The sequence below is a fragment of the Dermochelys coriacea genome, chromosome 2, assembly GCF_009764565.3.
Source record: "Dermochelys coriacea isolate rDerCor1 chromosome 2, rDerCor1.pri.v4, whole genome shotgun sequence".
NCBI classification, from domain to species: Eukaryota; Metazoa; Chordata; order Testudines; family Dermochelyidae; genus Dermochelys; species Dermochelys coriacea.
In genome coordinates, this window is record NC_050069.1 from 269,584,034 (window position 1) to 269,599,094 (window position 15,061).

Sequence of the window (15,061 nt, forward strand, 5' to 3'; positions counted from 1 at the left end):
TTAAGGAACCCAGGCTTCAGTCTTTGGGGAAGCCTCCAGGGGATCTGGCTCCACTCCATGCGCCCTCTGATGGTCTTTCAGCAACTGCTTATATTGGAAGCTTCTCCCGCATTCGCTGCACTGGTGAGGCCTCCCTCCAGTGTGGATCCGCTGGTGTTTCAGGAGATGTTCCTTCCGGATGAAACTCTTCCCACAGTCACTGCACTGATGGGGCCGCTCCCCTGTGTGAACACGCAGGTGCTGGAGGAGATGGTACTTCTGGCTGTAGCTTTTGTCACACTTGGTGCATTTGTAAGGCCTCTCCCCCGTGTGGACTCTCCGGTGGCGGGTGAGCTCCGACTGGCACTTGAAGCTCTTCCCACAGTCACTGCATTCGTAGGGCTTCTCCCTGCTGTGGTTTCTTTGTTGCTTTAAGCCGCTCTCCACGAGCCAGATGCTTTGTCCACAAGTGGTGCGTGGATGGCGTCCGTCAGCATGGCTTTGCTGGTGGCTTAGGAGGTCCTGCTTCCCCAAGACACACTTCCCGCAGGGGATGCACTGCTCCGATCCTTCGTCCAGGTGGATACGCTGGTGATTCCGCAGGCGGTATTTCTCAGCATAGCTTTTGCCACACTTGTTGCACTGATGTGGCCGCTGCCCCGCGTGAATCAGCTGGTGCCGGAGGAGGCCAGAGAGGTAGCTATAGTTCTTGCCGCACTGTGTGCATGGGTAGGGCTTCTCACTGCCATGGCTCGTCTGGTGCCTTAAGAAGCTCACCTTGAGGCGGAAGCTCTTCCCACACTGGGCGCAGCTGTAGGGCTTTTCACCGGTGTGGATCCTGTAGTGGCTAGTCAGCTTGGATTTCTCATTGAAGCCTTTCCCACACTCTGTGCATTTATAAGGCCACTCCCCTGTGTGGATCCGCTGATGCGAGACAAGCACGAACTTTTGACTGAAGCTCTTCCCGCAGGTTGTGCACTGGAAGGGCCGCTCCCCGGTGTGCAGCCGCTGGTGGTTCTGGAGGTGCTCCTTGCGGCTGTAGCTTTTGTTGCACTGGTCGCATTTATACGGCCGCTCTCCCCTGTGGATCATCTGGTGCCGCATAAGCGCCGAGTGGCACTTGAAGCTCTTCTGGCATTCGCTACATGGATAGGGCCGCTCCTTGGTGTGGCATCTCTGGTGCTTCACAAAGCTGATCTTGAGCCTAAAGCTCTTCCCACAGTCAGCACAGGTGTAAGGCCTCTCACCCGTGTGGAGTCTCTCGTGCGACAGGAGAATGTCCTTTCGAGTGAAGTTCCTCCCACATTGGGCACACACATAGGGGGCTATTCCTGCATCGCCCCTGAGATGGGCAGCAACAGTTTTGAATTCTCTTTCATGGTGAGTAAACTCCCCCAGGTTGTTACCTGGAGAGCTGACCGAAGTGCAAGGACTCTCTACGGCTGCTTCCCATTCAGCATCCTGGAAAGCTCTCTCCTCTGCTTGTCCTGGCAATGGCCCAGGTAGCTCCAGGTTGCTAGGGCCTTCTTCAGGATGTTGCTCCTCTGTTTTGATCGTGAGCGCAACATCTGCTGGTACAAAAGAGAGAATCAAGACATTCATTTCATCTGGCTCAGATGAAGGAAGTCTCCAATACATAATGCAGAAAGGGTTGGCAGCAGTGTTAGTCTATAAGGGAAAAGTTAGATGAAATAACTTTTATTAGAGCAAAAACCAGTGTATAACATTCAAGCTTTATGGCCAAAACATTTCCTCTCTGGGGCTTGTCATCTGGTACCTGCGCAGTCTCCACCTACAGCACCTCTACTCCCCTACCTCCTTCTTGTCCGACAGACACTCCTGCTGGTTACTCATCTTTGCCCTCCCACACACATGCAACAGGATGTCAGAGCACCCAGAATGTTTTGCAGCAGACTGGCCCTCCTGCTGGGGCGAGGTGTGAAACACACAGGAAATGCAGGTCAGCACGGCAGTGGGAAATCGGAGGTTTCAAAGTTGGAGAGAGGAATAGGATTTATCTAGAATATTCGAGTCCATTGCCAGGGGAACACACTTTAGGGTTTGGAAATCTGTACACAATCAATGGTTTTAATCGGCTTGAGTTTGGAATGGCTACACAACTCAGGAGTCACATAGGTCATCCCAAACAAGGGCCGGTAAGCCTTTCAACAGGACCGCACCAACATGCATTCTGCATATGCCACAGGTTACAGAACGAACCAACCAATGCCTTTTGCTGGGATTCTTTTTGTATCCCTCTGCCTTTGAAGCTAGTCTCCCTTCGCTGCCATGATTCTAAATCTTTCAGATGAAGATGGAGTCATCAACATTTCTAACAGGGACCTAAAATAGCTTTTCTATGTTTGTGTCTACGTTTATTCTCAGGACTTTGCAGGGCCAGAAGCAAGTGCTGTGCATCCTGCTGGGAAGCTGGGGATTTCCCGCTTCGGGTGAAATAAGTTTCCCCTTTCTAGTCCTGCAGAGTTGTAATACATTGGGCCTGAAGCCAGTCCGTTCTGAATCAGTAACTATCTGAGCCTTGGGCAGATGAGCAGGCTTTGATTTGAAGCTGCTCAGAGGTTGAACACTGCACGTTCCAGGTGAGATAGATAAGTGGGCAGAGGGCAGGCGTGGTGCAAGATAAATTAAGTTTGTCACAAGGTTCTAGAATTCATCACATGCACACAATGAATTTGTATAAGAGGACAAGAATGACTGAGAGCAGACTGCAGGACCAAAACCAGAACCACCATCTACATTGCATCAAAGCTGTGTAACATCAGACTGTTAAGAAGGCGCCCCTGTCCTAACAGAACCAGTCATCACCAGGTAAAGAAAGAGATCTTAAAATCTTTAAAGAAAACTTTGTTTGACAGCATTTTGTCTGGCAAGGAATCACTTAACAGTTGTGATTGTGAAATCTATACTTCCATTGTTTTGTCTTTATGGTTCCCACTTCTCTACTGTTTATCTGTATAGTCTGTGTCTGTTTTTTTGATTGTTTCTGTCTGTGGCATAACTAATTTTGCAAGATTTAAATCAACTAAGGTGGTGGGGTCTGACTGGGTAAAGAACTGTTTTGTAATGGGCTGTGATTGGTGAAACACACAGTTTGGTAGGACTTTCATTTAAAATGATTGGTTAAGGTAGAGCTAAGCAGGACTCAAGTTTAACTATATAAACTGGGGTCCAAAAGGAAGGTTTTTTGGAACTTAACTTCAGGACACAACCCCAGATCAGAGTTGCCAGACCTCAACACCCTGCCAATCACACTACACAGGAAGCTGGAGCCCCGGACGATCTAATCTTGACTGGCCACCAGGAAAAGTTTGTCTGCCTTATTGGGAGTAGCGAGCAATGTATGCTTAGTGTGTGTATTCTGTTTGGTAACTGTTAATAACTAGAAGTTAAGGATATTACTGTGTACGGCTCTTTCATTGGTAAAAGGCCCCGCAAACTTGCAGAAGAGTACGCCCTGAGCCCTAGGAACTGGGTTAGGCCTTGAACCCACGGAAGGGTAAAGGTGGGTGCCCTAGAGCGTGTGGGTAACAGGAGGGTAGCTAACATGATGCCAATTTTTTAAAAAGGCTCCAGAGGCAATCCTGGCAATTACAGGTCGGTAAGCCTACCTTCAGTGCCAGGCAAACTGGTTGAAACTATAGTAAAGAACAGAATTATCAGACACATAGATGAACATAATGTGTGGCAGAAGAGTCAACACAGCCTTTGTAAAGCGAATTCATGCCTCACCAATTTTCTAAGAGTTCTTTGAGAGGGTCAAAAAACATGTGGACAAGGGGGGATCCTGTAGATCCAAAAAGAAAAGGAGTACTTGTGGCACCTTAGAGACTAACAAATTTATTTGAGCATAAGCTTTCGTGAGCTACAGCTCACTTCATCGGATGCATTTGGTGGAAAATACAGAGGGGAGATTGATATACACACACAGAGAACATGAAACAATGGGTTTCATCATACACACTGTAAGGAGAGTGATCACTTAAGATGAGCCATCACCAGCAGCAGGGGGGGAAGGAGGAAACCTTTCATGGTGACAAGCAAGGTAGGCTATTTCCAGCAGTTAACAAGAACATCTGAGGAACAGTGGGGGGTGAGGTGGGGGAGAGAAATAACGTGAGGAAATAGTTTTACTTTGTGTAATGACTCATCCATTCCCAGTCTCTATTCAAGCCTAAATTAATTGTATCCAGTTTGCAAATTAATTCCAATTCAATAGTCTCTCGTTAGAGTCTGTTTTTGAAGTTTTTTTGTTGAAGGATAGCCACCCTCAGTGGCTGTAATTGAGTGACCGGAGAGAATGAAGTGTTCTCCGACTGGTTTTTGAATGTTATAATTCTTGACGTCTGATTTGTGTCCATTTATTCTTTTATGTAGAGACTGTCCTGTTTGGCCAATGTACATGGCAGAAGGGCATTGCTGGCACATGATGGCATCTATCACATTGGTAGATGCGCAGGTGAACGAGCCTCTGATAGTGTGGCTGATGTGATTAGGCCCTATGATGGTGTCCCCTGAATAGATATGTGGACACAGTTGGCAACGGGCTTTGTTGCAAGGATAGGTTCCTGGGTTGGTGGTTCTGTTGTGTGGTGGGTGGTTGCTAGTGAGTATTTATTTCAGATTGGGGGGCTGACTGTAAGCAAGGACTGGCCTGTCTCCCAAGATCTGTGAGAGTGATGGGTCGTCCTTCAGGATAGGCTGTAGATCCTTGATGATGCGTTGGAGAAGTTTTAGTTGGGGGCTGAAGATGATGGCTAGTGGCGTTCTGTTATTTTCTTTGTTGGGCCTGTCCTGTAGTAGGTGACTTCTGGCTCTGTCAATCTGTTTCTTCACTTTAGCAGGTGGGTATTGTAGTTGCAGGAATGCATGATAGAGATCTTGTAGGTGTTTGTGTCTGTCTGAGGGGTTGGAGCAAGTGCGGTTATATCATAGAGCTTGGCTGTAGACAATGGATCGTGTGGTATGATCTGGATGAAAGCTAGAGCCATGTAGGTAGGAATAGTGGTCAGTAGGTTTCCGATATAGGGTGGTGTTTATGTGACCATCGCTTATTAGCGCTGTAGTGTCCTGGAAGTGGATCTCTTGTGTGGACTGGTCCAGGCTGAGGTTGATGGTGGGATGGAAATTGTTGAAATCATGGTGGAATTCCTCAAGGGCTTCTTTTCCATGGGAAAGGTTTTCCTCTTTTCCCCCCAATGCTGCTGGTGATGGCTCATCTTAAGTGATCACTCTCCTTACAGTGTGTATGATAAAACCCATTGTTTCATGTTCTCTGTGTGCGTATATAAATCTCCCCTCTGTATTTTCCACCAAATGCATCCGATGAAGTGAGCTGTAGCTCACGAAAGCTTATGCTCTAATAAATTTGTTAGTCTCTAAGGTGCCACAAGTACTCCTTTTCTTTTTGCGAATACAGACTAATATGGCTGCTACTCTGAAACCAGTAGATCCAGTGTACTTGGACTTTCAGAAAGCTTTTGACAAGGTCCCTCACCAAACGCTCTTAAACAAACTAAACAGTCATGGGATAAGAGAGAAGGTCCTCTCATGGCTCAGTAACCGGTTAAAAGACAGGAAATAAAGGGTACAAATGAACAGTCAGTTTTCCCAGTGAAGAACGGTAAGTAGCAGAGTCCCCCAAGGATCTGTACTGGGACCAGGGCTGTTCAACATATTCATAAATGGTCTGGAAAAAAGGATAAACAGTGAGGTGGCAAAGATTGCAGATGATACAAAACTACTCAAGACAGTTAAGTCCAAAGCAGAATGTGAAGAGTGTAAGGGACCTCACTATACTGGGTGATTGGGCAACAAAATGGCAGATGAAATTCAATGTCAATAAATGCAAAGTAATGCACATTGGAAAACATAATCTGACCCAATTACACATACAAAATGTTGAGATCTAAATAAGCTGTTACCCCTCAAGAAAGAGATCTTGGAGTCATCATGGATAATTCTCTGAGCACATCTGCTCAATGTGCAGCAGTAGTCAAAAAAGCGAACAGACTGTTAGGAATCATTAGGAAAGGGATAGAAAGTATGACAGAAAATATCATATTTCCGCTATATAAATCCATGTTATGCCCACATCTTGAATACTGAATGCAGTTCTGGTCACCCCATCTCAAACAAGGTATCAGAGTTGGAAAAAGTACACAGAAGGGCAACAAAAATTATTCGGGGTGTGGAACAACTTCCATATGAGAAGAGATTAAAAAAAAAAAAACAGACTGTTGATCTTAGAAAAGAGCTGGCTAAAGAGGGATATGACAGAGGTCTATAAAATCATGACTGGGGTGGAGAAAGTGAATAAGGAAGCGCTGTTTACCCCTTCACATAACACAAGAATTAGGTCACCCGATGAAATTAATTGGCAGCAGGTTTAACACAAACATAAGGAAGTACTTCCTCGCACAATGCACGCTCAACCTGTGGAACTTGTTTCTAGGTGATGTTGTGAAGGCCAAAAGTTTAATTGGGTTAAAAAAATAAATTAGAGAAGTTGATGAAGGATAGGTCTGTCAATGGCTATGAGATGGTCAGGGACACAACGTCGTGCTCTGGGTATCCCTAAACCTCCAACTGTTAGATGCTGGGACTGGACAACAGGATATATCACTCAAACTGCCCTATTTTGTTCACTCCCTCTGAAGTATCTGGCAGTGGCCACTCTCAGAAGACAGGATACTGGGCTAGATGGAACCAGCATGCCCATTCTTATGCACTGACAAAGGCTAGTTACAAAGTTATGACAGATGTACAAAACAATGGAATTCTAGGAGTTCAGGAAGGTTTGATCGGATTTCCACTGCTGTCTATTGTTATTCCTCAGTCGTTTAAATCTATTGCTCACCCATTCTAAGATCTGCAGGGATCTCTCTCTCCTCCGAGTCCTGCTGATCCTGGATACACAGTTCCTCCTCCTGTTTAATCCAGGAGGAAATCTCATGTGTAGGAACCGGAGAGTCTGTTCAGGGGAAAGAAGGAGACTGTGTTTTCCCAACATCCACAAAATGGTTAGCAAAGTGTCTGAAAAGCAATCTCTACCAAAAACATTTCTTTCCTGAATAAATATAAACAGGGTAATAATGAGGATTCAGAGAAAACTGCCAGAGGACAATGGGCAGAAAGTCAGAAAGGGGAGTTATTAGATTTAGAACCTATTGGGGTGGGTGGAGAAATCTAGGGTCAGAATTGTCTTGAGGATAAGGAACCCTGGGATATGAGAAATCCAAAGAGCCTGCCAGGATTTTGGAGTTTTAACCATGTCCTTACCTATGCTGGGCTCCATGGGGATTTCTGTCTCTTCTGGCTCATCCCCAACACATGGCCCCTCTCCTTGTTCAATCTGGGACAGGATGCTGGGTTTGGAAATCGCAGAGTCTGTTCATGGAGAAGAATAGGGCTCTTTGGTATTTAATTACATAAAACTTGATACGATTTTAAATGCCTTTTTGTCACTGAAGGTGCCTCCTCCTATGAACCAAGTTGCAGAAGTGTTAACAAAGAGCATGCAAAAAATTGAGACAGCTGGTGACAGGTGAGCTGGACTCCTGGCAGCAGATTCAGGGCTCATCAGATGAAGAGGAACACAACGCATTGTGCATCCTGCATAAAGATCTGGAGGCAGGTACTCACCTAGTGTAAACTGTCACAGCTCCATTCATTTCAATAGACAATTTACACCAGTGAGGATCTGACCCTTGGTCAATAACTCTGAGCCAGAGCCAACCCAGCCCTTGCCACATCACAAAGCCTATAATAAGCGAGTGAGAACTGATCCTTACCCAGGGAGATCAGACACTCATAGTTCCCCTTCATCACGTTCTCGCAAAGCTCCTTCTGCCATTTGGCTGCACTCTTCCATCCCTGCTCAGAGAAATTCAGAGATGCATCAGACGACACTGGGACTGAAATCACAAGTGCTGCATACTTTCCCCTGTGGTGGAGAAAGGCTCCAGCAGCAGGGTACTACACTGATAAAATCAGCAGTGTAGATGGAAATGGAACTGCTTGGGTGTGCAGAAGCCATGTAGGATACATACCCTAATGTTCTGTTGTGGCTTTACTCACCTAAACCGAGCCTCACTGTCTACACTACTATTTATACCCAAGCTAGTGTATGAACTCTGCACACCGCCATGAGGAGCGTGCAGTGTAGACACACTCTAGATGTCCACAAAGAAGTGATCAAGTCGCTTCAGTTAGCTCCCTTGTTGGCTGATTTTAGTATAGCTACATCAGCAGAGAGTTTGGTCCTAACATAACACTGAAAGACCATGAGAAAAGACAACACAGACGGAAGAAAACTTCACCAGCAGGAGGTCAGCAATGTGAATGAATTTAGACACATAGGGACCCCTCCTACCTTATGTCTCTGGAAGATGAGCCAACACCCCAGTAATTTGAATGAGAAGAGGCAGAAGATGATGTCAGAGTCTTTTTGAGAGTTACATCAGTGCTGACTGGAGGAATGGAACCAGAATTAAAGGGACAGGCAATCTCTTTCCCCCCCTCAAGATTTTATTCCTGGGTACAAAAGTATCTATGAATGAGATCCATATCAGCAGTGCCTTAAAGAACCTACCAGCCATAAGACACAAACACCCCTTCGATATCTGACAATCAGCTTTACCTCTGATCTTCTGCACCAGCTGGGATATTGTTACCTTGGGGACTTCTCCCTTAGTGCCTGGGGGGAGTCTCAGGATCCAGAAGTTCCTGTTCTTCAGCAGGTTCTCCATGTTCTCCAGCCTCCTCTGCAGCAGCCCATACTCCTGGATCAGAGTTCCCAGCACGGCCCACTTACTCTCCAGCTGGTTCCCAAACTCCACCATTGTTTTCTCACAGCCGACTAGTTTCTTCTCAGCTGTTCCCATTCTCCCATCCAGACTCAGCAACCGTGCAGCCTGAGAATCCACCTTCCTCTCTATGGCTTGAACTTCAGCCACCATAGTCAAAGAAATCTCTGCTGTTTGCAGCTGGGTTTCTCTAAGGGGAATTTCTTCAGGGACAGCAGGTGGCTGCAAAGGCATTGGCCACCATGACTCTGCATCCCATTCTGGAGCCTATTTGAAAGGACAGAAATGGAAAGACATCTAGCAAGGTAAACAATAAACAAGCTGCCACTCACTGGATCTTTGTTCTAAGAGAGTCACTCTCCAGATGTGTCAAAGCCTGTCGATATTTTCATCATCAGCTGTGTTTTTACACTCTAACAATTTAACCTGCATCAGACTAAAATTCAACACATGAAAACCTGAACTCCACCTGCAATACACTTTCAAACTGTTCTGATGTTTTCTGAAAAGGCCCCAAATTGGTCTCATCAACAGGTTCACATATTTTGGGACCTTTTTTTGGGTCAATAACTTCATATTACAAAACAGACTTTGTAGATAGTCAATAATCTGCCTGTGTTGTGCACTTTTCCCTGTTTCAAAGCACTAAAGCTTTTGGTTTGAGAACTATGACAGTTAGCTTTTACTCCTAAGTTTCTGCTTAGAGCATGACAGGAAAACATCTCCACCAACATGGTCTTCTGCCTGAGTGACCCTGGGTCCAAAACGGAAGGAGAACAAGGATGGGTTTATGGTTAAAGTACTGGACAGGGACTCAGGAGATGTGTGGTCTATTTCCATCTCTGCCACAGTCTCCTTGGGTGAAACTGAACAAGTCTCATTCCTCCCTAGATCAGACACCACTGTAAATGGGGATGAGAAGAGTCCCTTTCACCTGTCCTTATTCAGCCTTAGCTGTTCAGACTGCAAGCTCTTTAAGGCAGGGCCTGTTTCTCATGATGTGTAGATACAGTGTCCATCACAATGTGGCCCTAATCTCAGTTGGAAACCCTAGCAGAGGTTGTAATGCACATCCTAATGCCATATGAATGAATGGGAGAATTATTTTTTTTTACTATTATTTAACAATCACCTTAAACTGCCAAAATCAGCATCATTGGACAGCTCAGGGCATCTCCCCTGATTAGAAGGGAGGGAGGCCTAGTATTACATGGGTGAAATGCATGTTTCTCTACAGTTTCAAACCGACATGCATTATGCTGGCCCAGGAACAGCAGCCCACGCTCCCGCAATGTGGTTAAGAGTCTGGGCCTAATATGTGGTCCCCCAGGCTAGCAGAGTGCGCTGTGCTGCAGGGAGAGGCCTTCACACGCCTCAAGCAGCCCCTTTGTGCCAGCAGGCATTGCTCTGAAAGGAGCTGCACCCGGATCTTGACTGAAGGGAAAGTCCTGATAATCTGGGATTTGAGAAAGGCAGGTCAATCAGGGAGGATGATTGGGATGGGGAGGAGAAAGAAGACTCCTAGAGAACCCAGCCGCTACAGCCAGACTCCTTGTACGAAACATTTCCTCCCTTCCCCACCAGCAACCTGCCCTCAGTTCAGGAACAGAGCTGGAATTTAATCTCACTCTTCCCCAGCGCTAACAGCCAGGATGTTACACACAAACTCTCCCCTCACCCCATTCCCCGGGGCAGTTTTAGGACGCCAGAGCCAAAAGACTCTGCCAGGTCTAGGAGTTGCAGGACAGAGAAGACGGGGCGATTGTCCTTCTTGACCCAGAGGGGGACAAGTGAGACAAAAGCCAATCTCTGCCTGGGGGGGTCGAAAGGGGTCAGAGACAAGGCAACTCTGGAACCTCCCCCCTCTGCTGCTCATTCCTCGCATCAGGGCCGACCCCGCAGCTGGCACGGCTCTGAAACCCTGTGAAGCTGCAGCGGGCGAAGCAAGCCCCAGGGGGTGCTGCCGGGCCGGGAGAGCGCACAGCGGGCGGGCGAAGCCGCAGCCGCTCGCATTCCCGGCGGACTTTAGCTCCGGGCAGCCAGCGGCCGCGAGGGGGCCGCCGTGGCCCGTCCTGGGGGCGCAGAGAACGCGCCGCCCCCCCGCTCCCGGGGCCCGGGCCGGGCGGGGAGCAGCCGCCGGGGCCCGCGGCTCCCCCGCCCGCCGGGCCCTTACCTGGGCAGCGGCCCGCTCGGCCATGGCCCCCCCGGGCGGGGCTTCTGCAGCGGGCCCGGCCCGGCCGAGCTCCGCTCCCGCTGCGGGCTGGGCAGAGTCCCGGCGCCGCCTCGCCACGGGCCGGCCCCGCTGCCGGGCGGAGCGGAGCGAGCGCAGCCGGGGCGCAGGGAGCGAGGCCGGGAGCCGCGGCCTGGGCCGCGCACCCAGCAGCAGCCGCCGCCCCCATTTCCGCAGGATTTGAACCCGGGGCCGGGGTTTGCACGAGACCTTGTGGGCGCTGAGCAGCGCCGGGGCGGGTCTCTCTAGGGAACGTGCATCCTCCTCTGGGGCGGGCGATTAACCCAGCCCTGGGGGTCCGTCCCCGCCCTGCCTTCCGCAGCCACAGACAATTTTGCATCTGCCCAGTTCCACACCCACGGTGCCCGCTCCTGTCTGGGGCAGCCCCGGGCCCTTGCCGATGACCTGCTCCCATGCAGGGTCCCTCCGTCTGCAGGGAACACCGGCCGGTCTTTATGCTTAGCTGCTGCGGGAATTGAAGGGGGAACCTGCACCTCCCGAGCACCGGGCTCCCAGCTGATAGATGCCGCCCCCCTCCACAGCTGTTACTGCCTCTAAGGCATAAAAATACAACAGCAATTGCCCCCCCCCCCGCAGCATTGCTGTTGGGACCTGCAGGGGTTGAAGCCCTGGATCCAAAATACCGTGGAATTGTTTTGTACAAGTGAAGCTTCACAAGGCCCCTGCGTGGAGGCAGGCAGGATGCACGGGGTGGGAATGGGAATGAGTATTTGTGGGTGAGCTCTTACCCTTGTCCACCCCTGTCGCACCACCCCACCCGTCACACAACCTGTTCAGACTGGCCAGCCCAGTGTGGAGCCACCTTACAGCCCCTTTCCTCCCATATAATGATGGCCAGCATTTGGGCCTGCCTCACTATTGGTTCCATAATTCATTTGGGCTGTACGGTCCAGGAGAAAAAAACCCTAGCTGTACTTTATGAATACATTAATTTTGTCCCTTTAATTTCCCCTGCTGCCCTAATCATCTCTGGCAGCAGCCCCCACTGCTAATGGCAGTACATGGTTTGCAGGTGAGCCTGATTCAAAATAGTCATACAGTTAAAAGCTAGAAGGGACTAGCAGATCTAGTCGGACCTGTATAGTACAGGCCACCCACCTACTAGTGAAGAGCACTAATTCCTGTTGATACAGGGCAGTGGAAATGTAAAGGACTAAAGAAGGGGTATTAGGGCACCACCCTCTGTTATAGAGCTTTCAGACTCTTGTAAATGATCTACATGCTCTTTAAAAAGTGTATTTCTGTTCTGAAAAGCAACTCTCAAATTGGCATTGTAAGGGCTTGTTTACAGTCATTCAATTATTTCTCTCTAACATTAGCACATTTAATAAGTAAAATTTGTTTTTCCCAACCATGCAATCTCAGACTGGGTTTATCTGAATCAGGCTAGGTTCTGTCTTATATAGCCCCAAATGAAGCCCTCAACAGCCATGAAACCTCATTGCTTTTAATGGGTTTATGTAGGTGTAACTGCATAGGATGTAGTAACAATGATGCACATGAAGGAATAGACGCCAGCTCCTTCTCTTAACTGTGTTGGCTCTGCAGACTTAAACAGCATGAGCAGAAAAAAAACTTAGTTTTGTTAATGAAGTCAGGAGCTAAGGCTCTCAAGACATGTAGGAGCAGAGCTTCTGAGTAAGAAGTTGCTATCTTCAATTTCACTTTTCAGGGTAGAATTACACCTTCCACTGTTCTTGCCCAACCAGTTTAACCACAAATCCTGCTAAATGGTACAAGAAGTTCTGTTCAAAAATAATTTCTAATTCACTTAAAAAGCCTCTTTCCACACTGGTGAGCTAAAGTATATTTACACTTTTTCAACTAGAACTATGTTTTAAACTGTGCCAAAGTGGTTTAAACATTGTCTAAAGCTACAGACCTTATGCAAGATTGAAACATTATTTATTTGTATGGCAGTAGCACCTAGGAGTTGCAGTTATGGAGCAGGACTCCATTGTACTAGATGGGGTACAAACAGAGTAAAAGGAATCCCTGCCCCAAAGAGCTTCCAAAGTAAGCAAGCATGTTTTTTTCTCTTCCATTTTGCTGCCTGCCATTTACTGACCCAAAGGAAGTCCTTTGACTAACTGCAGCACACTTAAAATGGGAAGAAAGGAGAGGTGATGACAAGAAAGAGGCTGCTAGGAAGAGGATTTTAGCTGCAGGAGAATCTATCCATCTTGGGAAAATACTCATGCTTCAGATGACCTCCAGTGTTACGTCAAACTGACAAAACCTCTGCTACAACGTGTTAAAACATAGCAGACAGGATAATTCAGGTAATACCATTTATTGGTCCATAAAAGTTAACACATAAGCTTTCATGCCAAAGATGTTAAAATTATTCAAGTGCTGGCAGTTTATACAAAAGCAGACTTTACATAAAAGGTTGTATGGATGTGTTCACAGTGATTTAAATTAACACAATGGCATCGACTATATATCAAAGTCGCTGGATGATTACACCCAGGCTGCTGAAAGGTATTCTCTGCACCCTCATCTATTTTCTAGAGCAGACTGAGAATAGCAGTAAACAGGAATGGACATACTTACTTGTTCATGCAAGTTGAGGTTTAGAAAAAGGGGGAAAACTGTTGCCTTAGTGATTACTGATGGAACATAATGCCTGAAACTGCAGAGTGAATGGCCAGTTACCCATTAGACGTAATTCCTTTTCACTCAACCTACCTATAATAGGCCAAATCCTGAGAGGACTGGACAGTGCTCAGAAGCTCTTAAGCCTCAGGTCAATTTTCTCCTGAAACTAAGACCTGAGTCAGCATATACTATAATCTTTACAAAGATGTTTTTGACCTGAATGCACTGCAGTAGCTTCATGTTAAGTCCACAGGGGCATGCACTTCTCTGATGCTAACACTTATTAGCAGCCAGCTGCAATTAATGTAAATGAAAAACAACAGTTTTCAGTGTCTCCCCCTCACAAATTTTTGTTCTGATTCAGAGATTGAAGTCCTGGCTCCTAAGCATGGTGGAAGATATTTATCAGACTTATTTTTGCAGCGATTTTTTTTCCAGGACTTTGGTTCTTTACAGGATAACTAGGAACCCTAAAAGCAGCAGCAAAGCAAAAATCAGAACAACCCCCCCCCCCCAACAAGCCCCAACTACTATACTAAATGTCACAATTGCAGGGTCTTTTTGGTCCTTGTGCTGAGTTTTCTATATTTTAGCACACTGGCAGCCTGCCCCAAAGCCCACTGAAGCCAAAAATCTCACTGGCTTCAGGGGAAACTGGATCAGGGCCTTGGTGCATATACAATCAAATTTAGGCCCCAATCCTGCAACTTCCTCCATGTGGGCAGTTGTGTCCGCACAGAGCTCCACTGTCTTCGGCAGGGCTTGATGCAGGTGCTGCAGTCTGCTCAGTCTCAAGAAGTTAAATGATCAGAACCTTAATTTGGTGCTAGGCTAGCAATAGAGCAAAATTAGTTTACACTTTGCACATGTGACTAAGCCATGTAATAAAGAGTTATGCAGAAGCATACAGCCATATTATCCCGTCCATCAATATTTAAACAAAGGAGAACCGAGTGCCTCAGAAGAATTACATTCCCTACCTGCCAAAGAATATTTTCCCCCCTGGAATCTGTGTACAACCAGCACCATTTACAGGCTGTAGGGCCATTAATATCCCAGCATGGAGATGTGGTAGCTAATGGGGTGATCACAGTACTACAACATTATTTCAGTTGCATGGCTGGAGAAAAAAAAAAATCTTTAAAACAAAAGTTCTTTGATAATTTTTTATGTAGTTTTCCCATTTCCCATATGTACAGAAAACCCACTTTGTTTCCAGTCATTAGACTTTTAAATACTGAGGAATTGCAAAAATCTTGTCTTTTTTTGAGAGAAAGAAAACCCAACACTTAATAAAATCACATAGTAATAAATGTTTGGTTTATAAATAGTGGTCTTACACTTAATATCGGCAATGTTATGCATGCAAGCAACACTTGACTATCTTATAAAAACTACATTAAAA

The 15,061-nt window shown here is 46.9% G+C and overlaps 1 protein-coding gene across 1 annotated transcript in view; it reads right to left on the minus strand.

The window, feature by feature from the left end:
• Positions 1-15,061, minus strand: part of LOC119850702 (zinc finger protein 850-like) — a 32,257-nt gene continuing 17,196 nt past the window's right edge. The window contains exons 8-14 of the mRNA XM_038389125.2: positions 13,124-13,155; positions 10,978-11,300; positions 8,673-9,071; positions 7,791-7,872; positions 7,279-7,386; positions 6,857-6,970; positions 1-1,550 (exon numbers count right to left, since the gene is read on the minus strand). Of these exons, the coding sequence (XP_038245053.1) occupies positions 1-1,550; positions 6,857-6,970; positions 7,279-7,386; positions 7,791-7,872; positions 8,673-9,071; positions 10,978-11,300; positions 13,124-13,155 (2,608 nt within the window). The remainder of the gene's footprint in view (positions 1,551-6,856; positions 6,971-7,278; positions 7,387-7,790; positions 7,873-8,672; positions 9,072-10,977; positions 11,301-13,123; positions 13,156-15,061) is intronic.